We start from the raw sequence: 11,042 nt of genomic DNA, 5'->3' as shown, positions 1-11,042 counted from the left end.
GTCTGAAATTTCTTCTGTGCATTGTTGATAAGAACTCACATTAAGGCATCCTCCATGTAACCACCATTCATTTCAACCGTCAACATTATTTTGTTCGAAAAATCTTTGGGATTCAGTCTAAGACATCCCAGAATTACAATCTTCTTCATATTCTTCCTTTGTGAAAATGAATCTGTTTTCATCAAACTGTATAATTTCATTTTAACACTCAACCTCTTTTCTGATATCTCGAGAACACAAACTTTCAACATCATTGAATTGTGAGGATGATGAGTCAGGGAGTGTGAGTGAAAATGATGAGGATGGGAGTGAAAATGAGAATAAAGAGGCTGATGCTGAGGGTGAGGATGATGAGGTTGAGTGTGGAAGTGAGGATTACGAGGCTGAGATGGAGATGAGGACGATGAGGCAGAAAAAAAAAGTGATGATGGAAAATTTTTTGATCCATTTGATTTTAATGAATCAAACAACGATAAATTTAGTTTTTTGATTTTTTTTATGAATGTGATTATTAAATTGTTTGAGAATTACATAATTTTTGATTGTCTTTTTGGTTTTATGTGTTCAGAACGAATTGTTGAAGTTAAAGATTGATGTTTTAGAATATGACAATTTATTTTTTCTATTTTTCTTCCTTGTGTTGTGATGTTTTGCATAACATTGTTCAATATAATTTGCTCAAATAATTCTGCTATCACACATCCTTTTGTTGTTGTATCCAATATGAAATTATCATCGTACCATTGCTCATTTATTTCATTTTCATATTTTGGAGTGAGGATGAGATGATTTGAAAGATGCCCTCCATCGGCAAAGACAATGAAATAAAAGCTTCAAATGCCTAAGTGGAGGGACTTCCAGCACTGGCAGAAATTTGCTCATTTGTGATACAACTTTTTTCTATTTGTTTTTCTTTTCCGTCTGACAACTTGTTTCGTCGGGTTGAAAAATAAGAGATGGATGATATTTTCTTGTTAATATTAATCGTCGAAGATTGCTTTTTAACGATCTTATTTTTGTTTCTGCTGAAGCTCTCACTTGGGTTATATCTAAATTTATTGGATTGATTGTATTTAATTGCCTATATCAATTTAAATAATTTCAAGCCCATTTCACACTTGGTATTTCAACAAACTCCTCAGTTTCGGTTTTCCTTTGCATTCGTATTCTGAAAACCTTTGTTTTCATTAAATAAAAAAAAGAAAGAAAGAAAGAAAGAAATAATCACAAACCAATTAACTAATCGTTTCAAATGTTGGTTGAGAAGAAATATCGCTCCAATAGATAATTTGGAGAACAAACTCTTCTTCTTCTTCTTCAGGGAAATATGAGGGTCAACAGTTTTTTCTTTTTCCAAATCCCCGCTTCGACTTTTTTTTTTAACCCTAAAGTTAATAAAGAAATCCTTTCGATTTTTGTAATTTGTTGAATTTGCTTTTCGATTCTTATTTATCTTTTAAAGATTGGAAAGAAATTATGCAAGGGGATGACATTGCATTTTTAGAAAAATGTTATGGTTCATAAAGTCATAATTTATTTTATTTCAAAAAAAAATTCTGAAAATATACTTGATAAAGTTCAAATTGAACAGAAAAAAAATGAATATTAGTGATGTCCAAAGAAATCAAATAATTTTGAGTACATGTTCACACGTTTCGTATTTTGTGTGTGTTTTTTCCCTATCAATTAAATCAAAACTTTTTTCGGTGTTGATATTTTTTAAGAATTGTTTGTTATTGTTAAAAGGTTTTGAATAAAAACGCTGCAATTGTCGCAACTGTTTTAAAAATAAATGATTCATCTGAAATAAAGAAAAAATTTCTTTTCAGTGCTTTTTAACTTTTCTGTGTTCTTTATTATTTATTCAAGGTGAATTTTTGAACCGAAAATTATGAATGAATTATCAAAATTTCAAAAGTAATTAGCTATTTGAATACGTCCCAACTTTTAATCTCCAAAAAATAGAGACATCTTAACACAATAACGAAAAAAAAAAGTTTGTTATGTATTTGTTTTTTTTTTTTTTTTTTTTTTTTTTTTTTTAAATATATTCTAATTACAAAAGACCGGTTCTGAAAATGATTAATATGATTATATTAATTCAAAAAAAAAAGGAAAAAGAAAAAGAAAAAGAAAAAGAAAAAGAAAAAGATACAGAAAAAATTAAATAATAATCAATAGTTTTGCGAGATTTTATTCGAAAAACAAAAAAAGGAACAAATGTATTTCTAAGTTAACGATGCGATTTTGGATCGAGGAGAAAAAGCTAATGGCAGGATGAAAGAAATGATGGTGCAACTGTTCATTGTTTGAAAGAAACACGATCACAATTGCTAAGTTAGAGATTTTCTGTTTTTATTTCATTTTTCGAAAAAAACCCCACTTTTTTAACTTTTTTTTTCAAAAAACCAGAAACACCGATATTTTCAAATTTTCGTTTTTTGTGAAAAATTTAAGAAATACATGGTGGGGTACTGGTCACTAAGCCTGGGTGACTTCAGACTTTTGACTTTGGAAAATTTGTTATTGACTGACTTTAAAAATGATTGAAGTCAAAAAACAGTTAAATTTTATTTAAATAATACATAAGTTTAACAGTTCATTTTTCATGCACTTTATAATTTCAAAATGAAAAAAAAAATCAAGATTAAAAGAAAAAAAAAATTCTTATTGAATATATAATAATCTGAAAAAACTTTTTTAGAAAAAAAGCATCCGTTTATGGGTTTTGACCGGATCAGTTTTTTTTTGAAAATTGCCCAAGTCACAGACTGGTCGATCTTTTTTTGACTTTGAAAAATTTTCATGTCAAAACCCAACATGTTTGAATGTGAAAATCTTTTAAGTGAATTTCAGAATGCCTTGGTGGATAATCAAATAGTTCGTGCGTTTAATAACTAGCTTCGTTTGTTTTGATAATTGAAGCATGATTTTTTGTGTCGCTTAATCAGAAACTGGCTTTTGCAAGAAAAATGGAAGAATTGAACAATCACGGATGCTGTTTTCTAAAACTGGAGCAAGTGGGATCATATGAAAAAGGAGCAAGTGTGATGTTGCTAAATCTTTAATATTTTTTTGCTTTGATAATATTAGAAAAGTTTACAAGCACCCAAAGAAAAGTAATGAATATTTAACCAGAATATCTTTAGAGGTCATCAATAATCAAATATGGATTTCATTTTTTCCTTCTAACATTGATGGCTCTCCAACAAAAGAATATCATAAACAATATTTATGCCCAAATGTTCGTGGTAATCAAACATGTGGAACAAGTGGTCGTCGGAGTTACGTTGCAATAAGAAATCATCGTTGTTTTTATTAGAAAATCGCATTATATTTTCTTTCAAAGAGAAGAAAGCTCTTCAAAAAATCGATCGCATAAGGGAGAGCAAAGAAAGAACACTGATTCAGAGCACATCCACCAATTTACAGACTTTATTTACGAAAATAATAAGCCATTGCAACATATCTTTCTTATCAGCGTCTTCAGAAGAATTTAATAATTTTATCACAGCCTTAATTCATTTATCTCAAATGAATCCAGGACTGTCTCCGTCAAACATTTTCCCATTCCTTACAAGAAAGAAAATACGAAGAATGGTTATTGAGGACAGTGAATTTGCAAAACAGAAGCGTGATACAGCACTGAGGGGAATGGGCGTATGCGTGATGATGGATTCAGGTGTTGTGGGAAATCAGAAGTGCACAGTTGTGACGATAGCTCCATTGGTACCAAATACATCATCAGTGTTTTGGAAAGCATATCCATGCTGCAATAATGCAAAGCAGTACAGAAAACTAGCTTGGACAGTAATTCGGGAACTGGCACTAATCAACGCGCATGTTCGATGTTTTTGTTCGGATGGCTTAAGTCCTCAAAAAAAAGCAATTGAAAATATTACAATTCCAATGGAAGATAATGAAAAATTACTAATAGAAAATTTAAAGGCTGCTCCATTTTTCGTTTACTGTATGAATCATTTGTTGAATTTGGTTATTGTTCACGCGTTTTCTGAAATCCCTTTTCTGAAGAACCAGAAAACAATAATTACAGAATTTGCAAAAATGCCCGCACTTCTTCTATGAAAAAATCCTTGAAACGGAAATGTCCGACATTTATTCAAACGAGATGGCTGTGCTTGTATTCTATTTGTTGCTTTATAAGAAAAAACAGAGAAAAGATATTTCACGAAAAATTATTACAATTCGATCAAATAAGAAACATTATAATCACAGAACTTCTCCTTTTTCCAATTCAAAAATTACATTTGGAAATGGAAAATGAAAGAACAAAGATGGGAAATGTCTTTCCAAATGTGCTGAATGCATTCGGTTTGCTATATGGAATCAAAAATCTTTCATTTATTAAAGAAACAGAATGGAAAAATGTTTTCGTTAATTTTATAATAATATTCCATAATTACATGTTAACCGGGAACACTGGTGAGTTAATATCATTATCGTATGTATTGTCTCCAACAGGACTTCAAAATTACATTCGAAATAAATTTTCAATTTCTTTTTTTGAAGCAGAAAAATCTATTTCTTGTATGCCGTTGAATTCAGAGCCTAAGCAATTAATCTCATTACAACAATCCTCTTCAGCTTCGGAATATTCATCATTCACACGTTCACCTATCATTTGCGCTTCAAATACTTCATCCAAACTTCCATCATCTTCGTCGTCAATTGAAACAAGCGTCAATCATCTAGATAAAGAAAAAAATATAACCATATCAAATTCAAGCAATGATTCAAAGCGACCGTTCAAGGATCAATTAAAAACAAATTCTTCCGATCATAATGAAAAAGATGTTTCAAATCATTCATCTCTAAGTCTTACGGAACAACAACATCAATCTGTTTGTTATTCTTTAACAAACGACTGTTTTTTGAAGCATTGAACCATGTGTCTGATGAACTTCATGAAATAAAGGACAATTGCGTCCCGATGACAAAGTTGATAAGAAATGGAATCAAAGAAGATGAAAGTTATCAATCAATTGAAATTATCGAAGAAATTCACTGCATTATCAGCACGGTGTCCAATTTCAAGCGTTCAGAATTTGAAACTATAGAAACTTCAAGAGAGGAAAGCAAAAGTGAAGAAAGCGAGACAGAGTCTAGTGAAGAGGACTTGTTTGGCTTATGCATGGCTGAAGATTGTTCAGAAGATGATGAATTTTTTATGTCCGAACCCTTCAAACAAAGCGAAAAGAAAAAAGATGAAACCATGAATGAATCTTCTTCAATTCATTCAGCTGCTTCCTCCTGCTCTTCTTCTTCTGAAAGTTTTTCTTCAACATGCTTGACATCTTCTCAAACGCTTGTTTTCGAAGATAATTCTCATGACTCACTTGAAGATTCAATGGAAGACGGAACAGATGAAATAGAATATGGGATAGATGATGTGGAGGTGCTGTTTTCAAACCAGAAGATTAGTTTGATTTCCCGTCTGGAACCAGAAAAAGAGAAAGAAGTTTGTGATCAAGTGGTGTGTTCCATATCATCTTGCTGGGATACACGAATTAGACAAAGTTTTGAAAGATATATTACAACAGTTTTATCAAATCAATCGAAAGAAATCAGAGATATATGCTTCAAACTGTTTCTGGAATTTTTGAATGAAGCACCAAGCTTCATATATGAAGACGACATACAAAAGTTTTACGCAGAGATCACAAAGAAAGGACCTATTCAAACTATATACTCAAACATCTGTTTTTCATTAGTTTCGTCTCCATGCAGCGAAGCAAGCTGCGAACGTATTTTTTCAAGAATGAAAAGGATCTCTGGTGACAGAAGGCATTCCCTATCATTAGAAGCTCTTAATGCTCTTTTAACTATTTAGCCTTTTGACAAAAGTGTTTTCATTTCACAATACTTTCAATAAATATAAAAAAAACAATAAATTATCTGTTTTCTTTTTTGATTTTCACAAAAATATCAATCAATATTTTCATGAATAAACAGCATATTTTAAGATCGTTCTTGTAAAGCGTTAATGTCAATGAGCAAATAAAAAGAAGAACATCTGAATGAGGAAACTGAAAGCAATATTTGTGATGGAAGTAAACGATAAGGAGAATATGTGTTGCGTTTGTTGCTCTTTTCAATACAATCTCACTTCTTTTCTATGAATATGTTCGAAGTCCTTTTATGGCTTTCAACATATCTTCTATGTCATGCATTCTGTCTTCCACACATCTTTGTGAATATCTTTTCACTTTCTGAATTCCGTTATTGTTTGTTGATTTTTCAATTTTATTTTAACTCTTCATTGATATTTCCAATTCTATAACAGCATCTTTTCCTTCTTCACCATCTTCTTCTTTTTAACTTTCTTCTTCACCAACGGAGCTATTGTCCTTTCCCACACACATTCCACCGATTGTTGCTATGTTTCCCCTCATCCCACAGCCAGTCATCCATCTCGTTTCCTGCGATCAGCTGAGAGATTCCGTGCTGTTCACCATCGACGACTGCTTCTCTCTCAGCAAAGACGACCTGTCGCTTTTGAGGGCAGCACTCATCACGTCAGACATCATTCCCATTGGAATGAATGAAAGCACAACAACCGATGAAGAAGAAGATATTGAAGAAAAAGAAGAAATGAAACAACAGAATGACTCAAGTGAAAATCGTCATCGCTATCATTATCATCGTCTTCTTCTTCATCTTTTTCCTCTTCCATTTTATTTCTTCTCAGTTAATCAGTCGAATTCCAAAGCGGTGCGTTTCAACTGCCTTTTGGATCGGTCGCGACACACTCGCTAAATGCAGCTCTGATCTGTCCAGCTGTGTCTCTTCTCTCTTCTTCAATGCTTCCACTCCAATTGATGAGATTGTTCAAAACAGGAATTATAATGGATCTTCTCCTCTTTTCTTTTCCTCTTCGCCCTTTAGCATGTCTTCTTCTTTATCTTCTTCTGCTATTTCAAATCTGTCTCCTTCTATCTCCAATTATAATTCCAAATCTTCAGTCGCTTCTTCATCCTATTCGTCGGTAGTTGGCTCGCCTTGTGCTCATTCACATCTCTTTCCTGATGCTTTCCCACAAACATCCAGCTCTTCCACCTCCTCTTTCCATTCTTCTTCGTATTCCTCTTCGAATGTGTAATTTTCTCTGCCAAATTCTTTAGTTGCTCGCTTTCCTGTTGCTTTTTAACCTTTTTGCACTTGTCTTCTGTTGTGGTTTTAATCCGTTTGAGCACATTCAGCTGAGAGAGTGAATGAAGAATGGAGAAATAGAGGCGAAGAAGGAGAAGCTGGAATGGACGATGCAGAGAGGGAAAGAGATAGAGAAAGAGAAGAAGAGGTCGAACATTCATTTGCCAATGAAAAGGATTGTGAAGATTGCACATGTTCCAATGAAGCAGACACAAACTCAAATAAGCATAAAAGTCATTCATTGTTCCATGTTGAAATAACAAGCTGCAGAACACCGAAGGTAGTTGAAAGAGATACAAAGCGGTTTTCAGAGTCATATGACAAGGACTAAGTTCCTCCTATCTCGTTTGAGTCTCCCTGGTAGCATTTCTCATTTTCTCGCTCTATTAAGCACATTCCGCATTTGGTGGCTAGCTCTCAACCAGCTTCATGTTCTCTTCCTCCTCCTCCTCCTCCTCCTCTTTCTTCTTCTTCTTCTTCTTCTTCTTCTTCTTTGTCTTCTTCTTCTTCTTCTTTGTCTTCTTCTTCTTCTTCCTCTTCCTCTTCTTCTTTTGCTTCCACTGCAAAACCTTCTTCTTCTCAAATCTCTTTGCGCACATCTCATTTCCAGGCAATCATCACCGCTGCCTCTGCCTCTCCCTATGCCGAGATCTGGGCCTTCCCCATCCTCCGCACTGTTTCCCTGTTGTGTGCCACTCTTCTCCAATCAGCCAACAGCCAGCAGCAGAACCTGCAGCTCCTCCACAGCAACACCCAAATCGTGCTGTCTTCTCTTTTGTCGTTCTTCGCCTCCTCTTCTCTCCCAACCTGCCGCGCTCCTTCTCTCTTTGCAGACTCCCTCCCTCTTTACACACTCGATTTCCCCCCTTCTCCTCTCTACCCTCCCTTCTCATCTGCCCAATGTGCTGTGCAGCTGACTAACATCATGTTCCTCTTCCCGACGGGAGTGCCTGTGCCGCCAATGCTCAACCATCTGCGCAGCCGGCTTCTGCGCAGGTGTTGTGGAGAAGCAGAGATTGAGATGTTGCTGTGTGTTTTGCATCACAGCTTCACGAAAGCAGGCGAAGGGATTGGAATTGCGAGATGTGTGGCTTCGTTGCTGTAGAATGGGAGGAGGAGGTTGGAAGGATGGGACGAGAGGTTTGATGGAGAAGAGGGGAGGAGAGTGAAGAAGGAGATGAGGAGGAGAAAGAGAAGGGAGGAAATGAAGGAAAAGAAAGAGAAGAAAGAAAAGATGTTGATGGATGAATCAGATAGAAATTATGATGAAAAAGTTGAAGAAGCAAATGAGCAGACAAAAGAAGGAAGAAGAGAAGAAGGAGAAGAACAAAGAGAAGAAAACGAAGAAGATGATGAAACAGAATCAGATTCTTATGCCTTCACCCAAATGAACCGCACACTTGTGTTCCAGTCAGATGCACAGATTGAGCGAGAGCGTCTGAAGATCAGCCAGCGGAAAGCGGAAGAAGAGGAGCAAGAAAGAGACAATCTGCTGTCTCTTCTGCAGGAAGAGGACAATGAGGCGATGTTAGACACACTCGAAGCATCGTTCCCTCATCTGCCGCGGCTGTACTGGCGAGCAGACATCTTCACGTTCCTCACAAACCGAATGGCGATGATACAGCCGTCTCAGCTGCAGTCGCTGGCGGCTTCGCTGGCAGAGGTTGAGTCCCTCACAGCTGCTCTTTCTGCGGCCTCTTCTTCTCTCCAATCGCTCGCCAGTGGAGCAGCAGGCAGAGGGAATGATGATGTGCAGAGAGAGGCGATCGAGCAGCTGAAGAGAGAGAGGGAGAAACTGGTGAAGGAGCAGCAGGCGCTGCAGACGAAGATGCAGAAGACGCCGCTGGAGAAGCTGATGAAGCCGCTTCCACTGCAGAACTGGCTTAGGTCTTCGCTCATTCTGAGGAAGCTGGCAGAGATTGTGAGGAAGCTGGCGATGCGGTTTGAGAAAGCTGGTTCGATGCAGAGCTTTGTTGACTCGCTGGTGAGGCATGTGGTGATGGAATTGCTGTCATCAGGGAAGTTTGTGGGGTGTTTGAAGGCGCATGCGAGGCAGACGAGGATGGGGTATTGGATGAAGAGGGAGATGAGCAAAGTGAATGGGAAGGACGAGGAAGGAGAGGAGTTTGGATGGGTTGATGATGAGGATGAAGAAGAGGTTGATAAAGAGGAGGAGGAGGAGGATGATGAAGAGAAAGCAGAGAAGGCGAGGAGAGAGAAAGAGAGGAAGGAAGAAGAGGAATGGGAAGAGGAAGAAATTGAGATTGAGGTGGAAGAAGAAGAAGCTACAGAAACAGAAGGAGGAGCAGAAGGAGCAGTGGAAGAAGTTAAAGATGAAAAGACAAAAGAAGGAGAAGGAGATGGAAAAGAAGGTGAAATAAAAGAAGGAGAAGCAAAAGAAAGAAAAGAAGGTGAAGAAGAAGAAAAAGAAAGCAAATTAGCATTGGACAAATCTCAGACAAATTCTGATAAACCAAATGTGATGAAAGAAGGAGAAAAAGAAGGAGAAGCAGAAAAAGGAGAAGTCAAAGAGGGAGAAAAAGGAGAAAAAGAAGGAGAATCCACCGATCACAATGCCTTAACAGTCAAGAGCTTAGCGCCAACAGATGCAGATGATGCAGATTTGTCAGTGATTTCGTCAGTTTCTGATCTTTCTGATGCAGAAAGTGAGATATCAGCTGAAGACAAGCAGCAGATGGAGATGCTGAAGGAGCTGGAGCAGCGATTGAGGGAGTTGAATGAGAAGAATGCGGCGATGCTGGAGGAGAAGAGGAAAGCGGAGGAAGAGATAGAGAAGGAGGTGGAGGTGGATGTGGATGGGGAGATGGAAGGAGAGAAAGAGAAAGAGGAAGAGGAAGAGGAAGGGAAGAAACAGAAAGAGAAAGAGAAGAAAGGGAAGAGCAAAAAGTTATCAAAAAGATTGTTCGGAGAAAGAAGAAGAATGCATCTTTGAGTGATAACATTGCAGAAGAAGGCAAAGAAAAAGAAGAAGAAGAGGAAGAAGAAGTTGATGGATGTGATGTTATTTTCACAGATGATTTCGATTTTGAGGGAGAATGTGAAAGAAGAGAAGTTTTATTTGAAAATTTCTTTGAAGAAGACAAGCCAGGAGAAGAAGAAGAAGAAGATGATGATGATGATATAGTTGTTGAGGATGAAGCCAATGAAGAAGAAGAAGACATAAGATTCAAACATAATGTTGAAGTTAGTGAAGTAGAAGAAGAAGTTGGCTCAACAGATGTTGCAAACGAAGCTGTTCTGTTTCTTGCTGTAGAGAAAGTGACAGCTTGTCCTTTGTGTCTGAAACGAGAAGAAGAAGAAGATAAAGAAGAGGGAGAGGAAGAAGAAGAAGAAGAAGAAGAAGAAGAAGAAGAAGAAGAAGAAGAAGAAGAAGAAGAAGAAGAAGAAGAAGAAGAAGAAGAAGGAGGAGGAGGAGGAGGAGGAGGAGGAGGAGGAGGAGGAGAATAAGAAGAAGAAAATGAAAAAGAAGATAAAGAAGAGGGAGAGGAAGAAGAAGAAGAAGAAGAAGATTTAAATGAGAAGAAGAAGAAGAAGAAGAAGATGATGATGATGATGGTAAATGGATAGACCGAATTGATTAATTGTTGAAAATTGAGAAGATGAGTGTCAATTTATGTCAACGGAAAAATTCAATCGAATTTTCTTCTTCAGGTTTTTGTCTTTTGGAAAATAATAGCCTCTGAACCTTTTTCACTTTCAGCTCAATCCACTTTCTTTCTTTCCAACAAAAAATTGGAAATATAGAGCAATTCCTTTTTCATTCCGTCTCTTTTTTTTTCGCTTCCCTTATTTCACAAAAAATCATCTTTCCTCAAAAACTTATTCTTCTCCAAAGCACAATGCAAGCCATC

General features: G+C 36.5%; 3 protein-coding genes across 3 annotated transcripts; all 3 read left to right on the top strand.

The window, feature by feature from the left end:
- Positions 1–4,951: 4,951 nt before the first annotated feature.
- MONOS_12692c2 (uncharacterized protein) lies at positions 4,952–5,851 on the top strand (the record flags this gene model as incomplete). Its single annotated transcript, XM_067865332.1, has 1 exon — positions 4,952–5,851. One exon carries the CDS (start codon positions 4,952–4,954, stop codon positions 5,849–5,851), a length of 900 nt encoding a protein of 299 aa, XP_067730014.1.
- A 1,381-nt stretch (positions 5,852–7,232) lies between these two features.
- Positions 7,233–8,275, top strand: MONOS_17399 (uncharacterized protein; the record flags this gene model as incomplete). The annotated part of the gene is made up of 2 exons (XM_067870315.1): positions 7,233–7,349; positions 7,562–8,275. 2 exons carry the CDS (start codon positions 7,233–7,235, stop codon positions 8,273–8,275), a joined length of 831 nt encoding a protein of 276 aa, XP_067730013.1.
- A 129-nt stretch (positions 8,276–8,404) lies between these two features.
- MONOS_17398 (uncharacterized protein) lies at positions 8,405–10,123 on the top strand (the record flags this gene model as incomplete). Its single annotated transcript, XM_067870314.1, has 1 exon — positions 8,405–10,123. One exon carries the CDS (start codon positions 8,405–8,407, stop codon positions 10,121–10,123), a length of 1,719 nt encoding a protein of 572 aa, XP_067730012.1.
- Positions 10,124–11,042: the final 919 nt, after the last annotated feature.

The sequence above is a fragment of the Monocercomonoides exilis genome, assembly GCF_001643675.1.
Source record: "Monocercomonoides exilis strain PA203 chromosome Unknown scaffold15-1837935, whole genome shotgun sequence".
Taxonomy (NCBI): domain Eukaryota; phylum Preaxostyla; order Oxymonadida; family Polymastigidae; genus Monocercomonoides; species Monocercomonoides exilis.
This window is presented reverse-complemented; position numbering and strand designations above follow the sequence as displayed.